Consider the following 15,125-nt stretch of genomic DNA (forward strand, 5'->3'; position numbering starts at 1 on the left):
GCTTTGCATGGTCTGAAATAGAATGTGGCTATAAAAGAGGTCTCATCAGAGGCTACAAATTCAGCTTGCAAAATGCAGATGGCCAAGAACTTATCACTAGTGAGACAAGTGAGCGTCAGTGGGAAGTTGACAACCTTATTCCATTTACTGAATACATTTTCAGTGTAAAAGGTTTCAATTCCAAGGGTGATGGAGAAAGCAAAGAATTAAGTATAACAACGAATGAGTCAAGTAAGAACGTTTTTCACTTATGCTTAGCTATATAAATATTGTTTTTTGTTATATACAGTATATGCATATAATTTTATCAATACTATGGCCGAGAGCTTTTCCATCTCATTCACCTTTTAATGTGCAAATGACAAATATATTAGCACTGATTTCTGATTAAAGCTGCATTTACATCAAATCCAATCTAACATTCGGACCTTGTTTATTATATGCTGAACATCAGTCACTATTCTTACATACTGATCCAATTTTCTGGTCAGTTCGGAAGGCTTTCAAATTCAAAAAGTAGGACTAGGTGAGAATTTACCATTAATACCAACACTTCTATGTAATATATTGATAGTAATAATACCTATTTTACTGATTGTGTTATTTTAATTTCTTTTGATGATACTCATTACACCATGGACCTATTAATAATCTTATTAATAGGTCCATGATTACACTTTCCAAATTTTGTTTTCTACTTTCCCTTTTTTGTGAATTGTGATATTTGTTTTACAGTATATTAATAAAACACCCTATATACATATATGTCAATTTTAGGTATCACTTTTTTTGTTTATTGTTTTTAATTTCATGATTGTTCTTTTTCCTTGATGTTTTGATCATTCATGGCAAATGCAATGAATGTTTAATTTTGGGATGTCTTTTTATAGTTCCTTCTGATGTAAGGAATATTGAGATCCGTAATACAGATACCAAGTCATTTCGAATTAAATGGTCAAGACCAAAGCCACCCAATGGAATAGTTGTCATGTACCAGATCAATTACACAGTAATGGATGGATTTGAAAATGACCACATGTCAGTCCAATATGATGTACCTGATGGAGAGAGGGACAAAATTGATTTCATTACCACTATTGTAGACCTTCAGCCAAATACTAATTACTCTGTTCAGGTATCTGGTATTGATTGGAATTTTGGTGAATGCTGTATGGTGGTAGCATTGGTGGTGAATGATAGTGATGGTGGTAGTCATGATACTGATGGTGTTATGGTGGTGGTTGTGGTGCTGGGAATGTTGTTAATGATATGGAGTTGGTGGTTTGGAGGTGGTGGTAGTGGTGGTGAATGGTAGTAATGGGGGTAATCATGGTACTGATGGTATTATGGTGGGGGTTGTAGTGCTGGGAATGGTGTTAGTGATGGTTATGGAGTTGATGGTTTTGGAGATTGATGATGGTGTGGTTGTGGTGATCATGAATGTGGTGGTTAGTTATGGTTGTGGAAGTGGTTGTGATGAACATCCAAAAAGCATTTATATAACCAAATCATGTAACCATCTTACTAGCTAAAGCTGAGCCACGAAGGATACCACTATGTTATTGATAACCAATATATAATATAATAATACCAGCTACCAAGTGCAACTGTACCAACCTCTGGCAGTGTCCTACAATGTCAGATGCTTTGAATGCTTGGCGATTGTACCACAGTCAACTGAGAATTCAAAGCCTGGCTGCAAGTCTCAAAATTTGCCTTTTAGTGCTGATTCTTCGCATTGTATTTTACGTTTCGGGCAGTGAGTTACGATTTTTAAAGCAACCATCTCATGTCATGTAAACAAGCACTGAAAGAATATTGTCGCTCAAATTGCACACGTTTATCTCATGCGTACAAAACACAAGTAAGGGCGAAAGAGCTATGAACACTACTGTATACAGCCATATTGGTGTTCATTTACAATGTTATCGTTAATTACACATTTATGTTTTTTACTTCGACAAGGCTGCTGCTTTTACTTTAGTTGGAATTGGACCGTGGAGTGACGAATTTTATGTTTTCACAACTACCGGTAGTAAGTTGATATTGTGGTTTGTTAATGTGTTTTGTGATTGTGGTGTTGGTATATAACTATAGCCATTACATATTGTAGCCACACATAGTTTAAGATTAATAGATAAGTTTTGATTTGAAATTGGGTTTCTTTCACACGAGACCACTTTTAAAATTCACATTTTTTTGGTTTACCCATCATAAGAGGTTTGGTATTTAAGTTGAAAATAAATAATAAATAATAAATTAATAAAGGATAATTAAGAGAGCAAAAAAAACATGTATTTGAAAAATCAGTGGTGGCTCCATAAGCTTGCTGATGGAGTCCAATAAGTCTGGCAGTGGAAGGTGGTTGTCTAAAAGGGGAAGGTCCCCCCTGACCCCTGCTAATGCTGCTACTGAGTAGAATTAATGTTTAGTATTTAAATGATTTATTTAAATGATTTTTTTATTTTTTAGTATTTAAATGATTTATTTTAATATTTTTTCTTTAATTGGTGCCTTATCAATTCTGAACATTTTGTTGTTAATTTATATATATATACATATATTTTGCTTGGTTTTTGTAAGCCTATAAGAAAATCAGTGTTTTCAATTGTCAATCAATTTGTCAATTGTCAATCAATTTGTTAATTTGCCATTTTTGTTGAATAATTGCCAAATTTTGATTATTTTTCTTTAATTCTTTGGAAATTCCTTGACAATGGTTTTTTTTAAAATAAAATAATTATTATTTATTGTTTTAGCTTAAGTGAAATAAATATATACATATTTTTGTTTTCTATCAGTTTTCATTTTACATTGCCTTTTAATTGATTTATCATTTGTTCCCAGCTAAAAAAACTATTTAATTTTTCATGTTATAGCCAATAAATGTTTTTGTTTATTCAGCATCAATGGTGAAGAAACTTTTAAGAATGATCAGGCTCTTTCCTAGCATAACTGAACACAAGTGGTTAATAAATATGCAACAGAAATCAAAGTTGAATCATCACTTTGTAGATGTGTACAATATTAGTATACTAAGGTTGACTTACAATCAAAATTGTATTTGCGATTATAATATGGTTTCTTTCCATCTGTGTTTTTTTTTTTTTTTTTTTTTAGAACCAGGCCCTGTTGACAATTTACTTGTTGAATATGCTACAGAAACAGATTTATATATGACATGGGAACGACCTCTGAACCCAAATGGGGTCATTACCAACTATCATGTGAGTTCTTGGCATGAACAATTTAGAAAATAATTTTATAGAATATTTTTGAAATACATTTAATTTATCCCTGTACTCTATATTCAGTAGAAAGCTTTCAGTATCTTGGTTGGGGACAAGTCACTTAGAAAGTGTTTTTTCTTTATGTGTAATGTTACCGGGTACAGTACGTAGTTTTAAATCATCACATATTCAGGGGTCCCAAGTTGGAAAACCAATTTCTGGGAGATTCTTTTAATGACATTGGGAGTGCTACATATTCTATGAGGAAAAAGTGTAGGTACTAAACAAAGGGCCACGCCCACCTCAGGCCCACCATGATTGGGGCTAAGGTGATGACATTTTTTTTAGAATAGGCATCTTTAGAAGCCAGAAATGGAACTGTCAGACTGCAAAAAATAATCAACAACCAAATTTTAGGCCTAAATAAAACAAAAAGATTTGTTTTTTATTGAATTTGTGGGAGATAAGTGAATTTTCGGGAGGTTTTTACTTGTTTGCAGGAGTGCGGGAGACCGTACCGATTTCCAGGAGACTCCCGGGTGTTCCGGTAGACTTAGGACCCCTGCATACTCATCGCAGGATTCAGCCTCTGGATCCATGAGCAATGAGTTGAGGATCAAAATTTGCAACATTTCTAATTATATTTCATATCCAGTAATTTCATAAGACATCAAGCAAATCACCATTGTCAATATTGACAGCATATTTTACTGATTTTTCCCAAAACTATTTACATAATCCATGTATTTTGTCCGCACAGTAGACTGGCCTAGCCATACTTGTAGGCCTACCGTTTTTATGTAGCATGTTTTGTTACTCCTCAAACCCAATATATAAAATAGGCTCCTGGAATTTGTAAGCATACTGCAGACGCTAATTCAAAATTACTCTAAATATAGCCTAGATCATTGTCTGACAACCTGCTATCAGCCATTAGTCATCTGTCGTTAAAACATAGGTCTGCACTGTACTTGACATGCGTGTCAAATAATATCAATTGAAGTGAACCTTAACACATGTATGCTGTTTTACACAGAAATTTCTTACACAAGAATTTTTAATACATTTCTAAAGCCTTCCATAAAAATTGCTACATGCTATCGGCGACTCTTTGGCGATGCTGATTGGTCAGTTGGATCTGGGAGCGTTCCCGATTTTGTCTGAGACAGCTACGCAGTGCAAGGGTTGCAGTGTACTGTAGCGAATGTGTAGCGATTTTATGGAAACCAGGCTTTACACAGGAATTTCACGACAGCATAGATTATATCTGCGCAAGCGCAGTATACACACAAGGGAATTCAATACAATTGCAATTTATGTGATCAGTATACTCAAGTATGAAATATAAATAAATGTAGATGTAATTTATTATTATTATTATTATTATTATTATTATTATTATTATTGTTATTATTATTTTTATTATTATTTTTATTATGTTACTAAAACCTACCTTAAGGGGAACTTAGACAATGGAGAAATTAGAGAACAATTAAAAAAACGACATTAAGTGGAAATAACATGATATTATGGGAAAAATAACACAAAAGATATTCCCCTTTAATCCGACTTAGCGCATATTATTATTATTATTATTGTTAATAAATGAAATATAATTAAACGTAGATGTAGTTTATTATTGTAATAATAAATATTATTATTGTTATTGTTAATATTTTTGTTAATTTTATTATTGCTTTTGTTGTTAATGTTTACACTGATATTCATGTTCATTTTTAAACTGTTTTCATTTCAGGTACAATACAAAATCCTAAAGAAAATTTTTGAGCCTGATGCAGAAACTACTTTGGAAAGGAATCAAACACACAGTGTCGGAGTTAATTTAGTATGTTTGCTGTCAAACCTCGAGCCAGCCACAACTTATGAAATCATAGTTTATGCTGAAACATCTGCAGGGAGGGGTGAACCAAGCAAAGTAATTAATACCACTCTCACCCCACCAGGTCAGGCTATTTCTTTGCTATATCATAATAATTTTCATAGTTTTATTGATATAGGCCTACTCAGTTTTGCATTAATTAACTGATTTGCATGAAATTTATAAATCCTTTAAGTGACAGTGATAAAATGAAACAAAGATCCATCTATAGGTATTTATTTTGATTATTTTAAAACTTCCAAATGTAAAAATATGTTATGTAGTTCTTTGGATTGTTTGTTTTTTTATTTGTTCTCCTCCTTTGTCGTGGTTGTTTAAAGTTTCCATTCCATAAGTGTTGGGCTCCCTTGTTGTTTCATGTGATTTGATTCAAAATAAAATAAACCAATGCAAAAATAGATTAATTGAAAACACTGTAAAATAGATATGAAGAAGAGTAAATAAAAAAAAAACACTGGAATTCATTATTTTATTTCACAAGAATTAATTGATTGCAAAGATCTAGATCAAATGACCTACAAATGTTTACAAAGTTGGAATACAGATATTCCAGTGACTGGAAATGTTTTGCAGTAAAAATTATGGGTGAACATTTTTTAAATGCACTAATTTCTATGTTGAAGTTAATGCTTTTTATGTTACTTGAAAATGAGCAAGTTAATTTTAAAAATAATTTTTTGGGATATTTTGCATTTGGACGTTACATCTGTAAGAATAAATATATAATTCGTTTTTATACCAATATTTTGCCTTATCAGTTCATATTAAAATCATTTTATGTTCTATTTGCATATTTAGTGGAAAAGGGTAGTCACCCCAAGCTATCAGTCATCTCAAAAACAGATACAACAATTACAGTGAAACTGGAACCTATTCCAAATTTCATCTTTGTCAGGTTAGAAATTACATTTTATATTACACCTAAATAGATCCTTGACATTTGGTGGATTTTGTATCACATGACATTGGTTATTGACACCCTTTTGTCACTCATGGGAGTTCCACCATGCATTTTTAGTTCCATTCATGCATTTTTGTTCCATTCTATTGCATGCCTCAACCTAATACAACCTTTTTATTGGATGCTCTCCTGTTTCATTCAGGAAAAAGGTAGATTTTTTCATGAAAATATCAAATGACAAGAATCTATTTTAGGTGTTGTATAAAACAAATAATTATTATTTTTTATTCATGCAGTGAAAAGAATATTTTCATGAGTTGAACTCAACTCAGCTCTCAACTCAGCTCTACCTTGTTGAATGGAACAGTCAATCTTTCAACTCATGAAAATATTCTTCCCATGGCACTCATAAACATTCATTATTTGTATACTATGACAACCAGAAAATTCATGTCTTTGAATGATTAAGATAATGTAGACAGCACTACAAACAAGAATGTAATGTGATATATGTATATTTATATAGCTCTTTATGCCAAAGCATCAAGTGCTCGATAAGTGGCTAGCTAGTATGGTCTCTTGAAGTGATCTTTTCTAGGTGACTGTCAATGGGTGACCAAAAGCTTATTTTTATTTGGTAGTGCTGTCTCATCTTCATTCCTACATACTATCATTTAAATGACATAGGTTACAAACTTTAAGTATTTGAAAACCTTTCTCTGTTAATTTAATTAATGTTATTGTGAATATGGCGATGATGTTGATAATGATGATGGGGCTTGTAAAGATATTGATGATGATGATATCACAGATTATGTTGATTACTATTATGATATTGATGCTAAAGATGTCTGACGGGGGGGGGGCTAAGTATTTATGGGTGTAACTATAGTACGCAGCGTTATCTGAGGGCTGAAGGCCCGAGCCAGGGGTGGGTATGGGAGGGGGTGTCCCCTCCTCCCAAAACAAGATTTTTTTAAATATTGGGACTTCTAGATGGCCGGAAATGGTCCGACTGCCTGACGAGCTTTGGCCAATGGGGTGGGGGGGCTTGACCAAACCAATTGGGGGGGTGCTTAAGGCACATTCACAGATGGAGGATCTGTACCACCTCAGCCCAACCATGGTTAGGGCTGAGGTAAGAAAATTTGTGATTATGATACGTTTAGATGGCCAGAAATTGCACTCTCAGACTTTAAATTTGAATATAATAAAATTATCTTGTATCTTGTGTGTTTATAATGGGGATAATATTAAGAATGATGGCAGTTATAATAATGATGATGAATATTACTTTATTTGACATTTTTGCCAGGGAATACGTGATACTAGTTGACAAACATGCTGGAGCTAAACGACGAAATGCTGATGGCAATGATGGGAGGCACCAAGATAATCTCAATAAATACATCACTGCGGGTTTCCCGCCTGAAAATGTACCTAAAGAATTCATTGTGGGTGATGGGGAGACATATCTTGGATACGACAATAAGCCTCTGGTAAAAGGTGAAACTTATGGTTTGTCATTAGCTGTTCATAATCGAAATGGAGAATTCCAGACAAATGTAAGTTACTTCACAGGATATAGAATTGCAAGTGGTGCAACTGTCTTGATTTTGCATGTACTACCACGAGAAGAATTCAAATGTAGTTTGATATACGCAGCCCACGTTTGATACAAACCACTTTTACGTTTTTATACGTTTTTGAAGTACGTACAGTCCTTTAGTTTGTGGTAGTAATTTTCGAGATAGCATTCAATTTCAAGGAATCCTTGACAGTCGGATGTCTTGCTATTCTATGCTCTATAATATATTTGTAATTTCATTTTAACTTTGAATAGTTAAGATTGTAAGAGATAAAAATATGCTATGGTTAAATATTTAAATTAAAAAAAAATAATAGGCATATGTTCATTTTACTCCATATTCACATTTTAATTGATACCATTAACATAATTATATTTAATAATTTATTAGATTGACTATATTGTTTTAATGAATATCATTAAATACCAACTACAGTAATGCTGAAGTATAATTTTATTAATGAATATATTTTCTTTTTGTAGGGATTAGACCCAGTAATGGTTACAGGTAAGATTAATCATATTTTTCCTGCAGTCAAGTTGCTCACATTTGAATTGTGCAAATCACAATATTGCACATCATGCTGGCCTGATTTTGTTTCATAGTGGGAGTGGGGGCGGTTAAGTTAGGCATGTGCTAGAAACAGATTACTTTTTATGGCTTATTTACGGTATTTAAACAATTATTTGTCCAATAGGTGACACTTTCTTCATCATTCATCACTATTTTTATGTACAGGTCTCCCTCCAATTAATAACCACTTTTGGGACCGGGGTTTTCAGGGTCTTTAGCGGCTTTAGTCTCTAATAAGAATAATAAAGATGGAAACATTGTGAATTTGGGAAATGAGGTCTTTAATTAGAGAGGCCTTTAATTTTGTATATTCTTTCCCTAGTGGCCTGGGCCGGCCTTGTTCCTCTTCTTGACTCTATTTCATAACTTAGCTGCTCCATGGCTACATCATCCCATTAATTTTGACACTAATCTGTGAGGCAAGATTGTTGAAATGTTGTAGGACCTAACAGTAACAGTCTTGACTTGATTACTTCGGAAAAAGTCAAGCTCATCCAACGAGTGTCTTTCCAAACAGTGCTGATAGTTCCAACAATTTTTAAAATATGGAATTTTACATGCTTGAAAGATGCATTCTGTACTTTTAAAATTCTTTTCACTGTGTTTTTATTGTGTTAGATTCAGGGTTTAGACCTGTTTGTAAAATTTTTTTTAACAAGGAGCATTTCCTCTTTGTTTTGTTTGTCATTTTGTCTTAAATTTCATTTATGTATTTGAACTTAGCACAGATATCATTTTTTTTTATTAGCTGGAGTTAAACCTGAAGAAGGAGGTACATCAGTTGTATTAATCATAGGATTATTATTGATGTTATTTTTGGTGGTAGCAGTCATTGCTATGACTGTAATGATTAAAAGAAGGTAAATCAAATAGAATTGTGTATGACAAAAAGCCCACATGACAAGCCCAAGATGTGTAATACAACAAGAACAGCACTAAAACTAACAACATTCATTATCTGTACCACATTTGACCACTATCGTGGCTTCTATGGGTAGTTAAAACTTTGCAAGGACATCCTGGCAACCTTTTAAATATTTTTGGATGCATTTATTCCCTATGCTTTCTGTAGGATGACACTGAAAAACTATTGCATGCCAATGTAAGACTCTTAAAACTGAGTGACTAGATCACAGGTGGGTAAAGTGCAGGCAGGGGGGCCACATGCGACAGTGATTTTGTTGCGGCCTGTGAAAATAAATTTGCCTACCAACCATCTTTGGCAAGAAAACCAACCCCTTGTTTTGTATAGACCAACACTGATCACTTGTAAAAAGTAATATTAAACCTTAGCATCAAGCGGTATGAAAGCAGTGCATGAACTGGAACATTAAAGTTTGTCTGCGGCCCTTAGTATTGAATAAAAAATTCACTTTGGTCCTCTGACCCATTTTCATGCCCACTCCTGAACTGGATGAAGCAGATAGATTAACCACATTGTAGTAAATGCTGGATTTTTCCTTCTGTTTTGTTTTCTAGAAGAGGCGGTATTCGAGCGAAACCTATGTTTCCGATGTCACACATTACCAGCGGTGAGTTTGTCACTATATTCAAAAAGTCACTCATTCAACACTGTATTCATATTTATTCTGTTTATATTTATTTATATTTTAATGTAATTTTATATGTTTATTGTTTAAACGTTTCTGTTTTATTTAATGTTATTTGTTAGCCAACATCTGTATATGTTGAACTATATAAAATAGGCTAGTTTTTTGTCTCTGTCAGTGTGTGCGCACTTTAGGATTGATAATGTACCATCATGCTAGGTAAAAAAAGAAACCAACAGGATACTATTTTATAGTCCAGTGAACTGGATTTAGTTCATGGTGAACCATCCAGTTACATTCGGATATAGGTGTAAAACCAGCTGATGTCTAGTCCAGTGAATGTATGAGGATTAACTGTGTAGTTGATAGGAATCCAAATTAGCAACTTTCAGTTTATATTCTTATTCATATAAAGCCTTCACTGCGCGTGAGGTTGTCAGCCGATGCAGTTCTTTGTAGAATGCAATGACACAACGCATATAGCCAGAGTTAATATCCACCTATTTAAACCTTTGCTAAAAATGTACACTTTCTCCATCAAAAGGCTTCTTCTATGAATGGAATGACCTGTTTGAAGCACGAACTCCTGTAGACCAAACCCAGTACCGTTACGATTTTTAATCGTACGGGAAGTCCACTCACGATTTTTTTAATGATGATCAGCTCAGACTGCCACTGACAATCAACAAATGGCATTGTGCCATCTAACGAAGCGGAGATAGATTCATCGTACGATGGTCGTACCACGCAGTGGGTGCCCGGCGAACTTCCACCATTCTTAATAATTCTAGATAACAAGGAGTGGAATAAATTAGTGGTTAAGATGCTTGCTTTCCAATTCCAGGGTCCTGGATTAATATTTTTTTTCCCCACAACCAAAACAACTCCACTCCCCAAGCCACACGATGAGACTTAGTGAATGTAAGCATCTTGCGTGTATTTTTGTTTAACATGTTATTGTTATGTTGTTTATCTGTTTTTTTAACAAATATTTTATACATTTCTCTGCCATGATTAGTAATTTTTTTTAATGCCCTTTTTTAATGTTCAACAATAAATAATTGTCATTTTTACTATATTTTATGTATTGTACATTTTTATAATATACTGTGTCTTAATGTACGAATGTACTGTGTTCTTTTATTGTTTTATTGTGAACACACCACTTGATAGTGTGTGCCACTGTTATAAAAGTGTACGGTTCAGTAAAGTTATTATTATTATTTGTCCTGTGACGGGATTGCCACTTTGAAGAGTGATTCAGTTCACTGTTTGGCTTATCCTTGGGCCTACTGCCTAAAGCTGAATAATTTACGAGCTTACATTATGTTCCAACATCGTAGTCAAATTAGGCTATTTGTTCCCAATACTGGTGCCCCTCAGGTATTTAAATTGTGTATTAGTTTGCTGATGTATCTTGACCTAATTTTATACTGTATATTTAAAAGTAATTCCGAAGTTTATAATTTTATTTATAATCGGTATTTAAATTGTGTATTAGTTTGCTGATGTATCTTGACCTAATTTTATACTGTATATTTAAAAGTAATTCCGAAGTTTATAATTTTACTTATAATCCTATCATTTTATTTTTCATCCAATAGAAACAAGATTATCAAATGCTCCTTCTGAGGACACATTGGCTGACACTGTGAATGGGAAACAACCACCCATATCTCAAAAACCAGCAAATTTGAAAGCAGCTAGAATACATCGACCTGTGAAAGTCGAACACCTTGCTGCGTATGTTAAGAAGAAGAGGATGAATCAAAATGAAGGATTCCTAAGTGATTTTGAGGTAAATATTCTATTGACCCATAAATGTACTCACTGCTATTTCCATATTGGAAAAATAATGTGAATCTGAAACTAGAATAATTAGTTTGTACTGTATTATTTTTCATCAAGATGGTGTTAGCTTAGACTATTTTTATTTATCTATACCTTATCACCCTTTATCAATTATGTTATCTATTAATGATATATTTTGTTGACAATAAAATTTGAAAAGTTTTTCAAAATCTGAAACATAAAATTCACCATTTTTAGAGAAATTATACCACATGTTTTCAGCTGTTTTGTGCCTTCCAGTCCCAGGCTTTAGGGTTCAATTTATGTTATGGTAATCGGATTAAAAATTTCAACCCACAAAGTTCATGTGGACAGATTGATTCAGTAATTATAAAACATCAGTATTTCTTTTTTATTTTATACAATAAATCACATTATTCTTCTGAAATTATATTTGCCCAACAACTCAAAATGTAAGAACATCAGGATTTTAATCTGTCACTGCTGCATTTTTGTAAACCGCATTTTATTTCCCAAAAGTCTCTACCTGATCAACAAATGTATTCCTGGGATGTTGCCAAGAAGTCAGAAAACAAAACAAAGAATCGCTATGGAAACATAATCGCATGTAAGTTATTATATTAGAATTTGTTCTTTTGTTAATTTTATAGGTATCCTGCAGTTGACATTTGATGTTAATGCAATAACTAAAAATGAAGTGTAAAACATAAATTGCCAGAGAAATTACCTATATGCCTATGTGTAGGTCTCCTGTTTCAAAACATTTAATACAAATAATAATAAATAACTTATATTACCAGAAAAATTACCATTATGTACATATGAATATTATTACCATTAAAAATTACCATTATGTACATATGAATATTATTACTAAATTTAGTTTCAAATATAACTAATAGTGCATGTTCACATTGGATAAATTTTGATGAAGACAATTAAAGCTCTGTCCACACTATAAAATTTTATGTCAAAAATAAATTTGATATGACCATATTTGGGTGTAATATTATGACATCATCATGCCTATATATGGGCACATCACATACATTTGTCACATAAAGTGTGATAGTGTGGTTCCTCTAATCATGAATACATTTTGTAAAAATTCCAGCAATGAATTCAGTATTAGCAGGGAACAGTGTAATTACATGGAATGATCTCAAAATACTAATTAATTTCACCGTTCCTTGGACTCGGAAACAATTTCTGTAAAGCCCTTCATTTTCGCAATAAAACAACGATAGCGAAAATAGGGGGCGCGCAGAAAACGTGAAATTCTGAATAATAGTTTTGCCTTCAAAAGCAAAGAAGAATCTGAAGAAACTCACAAATTCGGGAGCTCTAGCTATAATAAGGACTAAAATCATAGTAGAGGTTTCTGCCTACTGGAAGTTGTAAAATCACAAAATTAACGGTTGCGAGATATTTTTAATTGTAAAGTGCGGCGAAAATAAAGGCCTTCACGTTAACCATGTTGTGCTGTTCGCATTGAACTTTTCTGCTGGAAAAAAAACATCCAGGTTGTCTTCCAGAGCAGCGTTCACTCATTTAAACTTGGCGTCCATCTTGAGTGATTTGACCAGAGGCTGTACAGAATTTTTTTGGGTCAAAGTGACCAGGTACATTGACCAAAATTAATACAATGCGAACACTGCTTTAGTAGTCTTATACATTTCTGGATTTTTTTTATGCATTAATATATTAATATGGTGATGGTTTGTGGCATTTGTAGTGTGGTACAAATTAGGGGTGCTTCATTTCTCCTTCCACTTGGTTCTTACCTGTATCTTTGCTATGTACTAATTATCTTATAGATGACCATTGTCGTGTTGTTCTTGATCCTGTGCCTGGTGATCCTCACTCTGACTATATCAATGCATGTTACATTGATGTAAGTCCAGCTCTTTTTCCACTTATTTCTCTTTTCGCATGTTTCAACTCTGTATCTAACACCTTAGTAACTAGCAATTCTGATAGTCAGAGATATAAAAGTGATATAAGAATATGTAGACTGTCTCTCTTTGATTAACATTTAGGTAACAATTACAGTAACTTTTGCCACCTTTCACCTTTATTTTATGCACTTTTGATTCACTGTTTTTGGTGGTGGTTGGAGAATTTGTGGTTGTGGTGATGATCGTAATGGTAGGAGGATGTTGATAATGATGATGGTGGCAGGCTTATTGATAGTTATGATGAAGTTGGTGGTGGTTGTGATGGCGGCTGTGGCAGTAATGATGATAGGGTTGCATGTGCTGGCAGTTGTAATCAAATGCTGGTGGTTATTATGTTGTGTGGTGTGGATAGTGGAGTTATCCTGATGCCATATTTTTTCCTATCATTTTGTTTGGAAAGTGCTAAGATGTGGAATTAGTAGAGACTAATTAAGAAATACATTTTTTCTACTAGGGTTACAAACAAAAAAATGCTTATATTGCAACACAAGGTATGTTCACATCTTTTTATATTTATTATATGATTATTTATAATAATAAAGACTGTATAAGTTAGATTAATCTGTATTGATGCAAGCTAGTACACGCTTCAAATTTATTAGTCAAATTTTTGTAAATAAAGAAAAATAATCCTCAGAAAGCTGGATAAATAGATTAATGCAATCACACCGGTATATCTGTATCTAATTAACCATTACATGAAGAAACGTCTTCGTTATTTTTTTCCGCTTTAAAGTGGCTTTACAATGATTTGCTTGCTTGCTACTGTAAGTTTGATCATATTAAATTATATTCAACTTCAGGCCCAAACACTGCATCTGTACAAGATATATGGAGAATGGTTTGGCAAGAAGGTTGCTCTGTCATCGTCATGGTGACTAATTTATCTGAGGGAGGAAAGGTAATAAAGTTGATCATAATGTTCTTATCTAAAATGAAATTGAACTTTGTGACTTGATCTAACTGAATCTGATAGTGGTAAATTTCAGTCTATTATTTCGCTTGTGTCCTTGAGCGAGGCACTATATCTGCATCTTTCTCTTCACCCAGGAGTAAGTGACTACCTTGTAGGGTTAAAATGCCAAATGTGCTGATTAGCTGCTGTAAGGTTATGGGATAATTGGCACGGAAGCTGAGTTCCATAGTGGTTTAATCCAATGGATGTATGTGTGTTATATAAGTCTACCATTACTCTATTATATTTATAAGTCAATCATGACATCATCAGTGCAACTCCTAATGTTGTTTTAAAGGAAGAAAAAGCTTATTTTTTACATTTTTCCCTTTATATGTAGTTACTATACTTTTATACATGCAGAAAAAAAGGAAAAATGTTTATGTACCATATACCTGAAGCAGAGATTGTTTATATTTGCATTTGAAACTAGCAATAGATTTTTTTTGTTTCAAGTTTTTTTATAACTTGTGTCCACGATATAGAATAAAACGTGATATGAATTTAGACGAGCGCATTTTCATTTGGAAGTTAGTGGCAGAAAAGCTATGAAAGTAGGAATGAATATCGGAAGGTTTAGTAAATAATAATGTAATATTACTGGGAAGGGTATTATGAGATAAACGATACATAAATTATGCAATTTGCAGCTTGTTT

At 33.2% G+C, this 15,125-nt stretch overlaps 1 protein-coding gene across 1 annotated transcript in view; it reads left to right on the forward strand.

Annotated features, from left to right (window-relative positions):
- LOC117109857 (receptor-type tyrosine-protein phosphatase delta-like) overlaps nt 1-15,125 on the forward strand; it is a 59,009-nt gene that overhangs the window by 35,448 nt on the left and 8,436 nt on the right. The window contains exons 20-34 of the mRNA XM_033252303.1: nt 10-231; nt 891-1,135; nt 1,966-2,035; nt 3,121-3,227; nt 4,987-5,194; nt 5,929-6,025; nt 7,347-7,596; nt 8,103-8,127; nt 8,942-9,053; nt 9,673-9,725; nt 11,348-11,541; nt 12,075-12,162; nt 13,373-13,449; nt 13,968-14,004; nt 14,317-14,414. Coding sequence (XP_033108194.1) covers nt 10-231; nt 891-1,135; nt 1,966-2,035; nt 3,121-3,227; nt 4,987-5,194; nt 5,929-6,025; nt 7,347-7,596; nt 8,103-8,127; nt 8,942-9,053; nt 9,673-9,725; nt 11,348-11,541; nt 12,075-12,162; nt 13,373-13,449; nt 13,968-14,004; nt 14,317-14,414 — 1,883 coding nt within the window. The remainder of the gene's footprint in view (nt 1-9; nt 232-890; nt 1,136-1,965; nt 2,036-3,120; nt 3,228-4,986; nt 5,195-5,928; nt 6,026-7,346; nt 7,597-8,102; nt 8,128-8,941; nt 9,054-9,672; nt 9,726-11,347; nt 11,542-12,074; nt 12,163-13,372; nt 13,450-13,967; nt 14,005-14,316; nt 14,415-15,125) is intronic.

Source organism: Anneissia japonica, unplaced genomic scaffold (assembly GCF_011630105.1).
Source record: "Anneissia japonica isolate Jap-2015-1 unplaced genomic scaffold, ASM1163010v1 scaffold585_len4108843_cov191, whole genome shotgun sequence".
NCBI lineage: Eukaryota > Metazoa > Echinodermata > Crinoidea > Comatulida > Comatulidae > Anneissia > Anneissia japonica.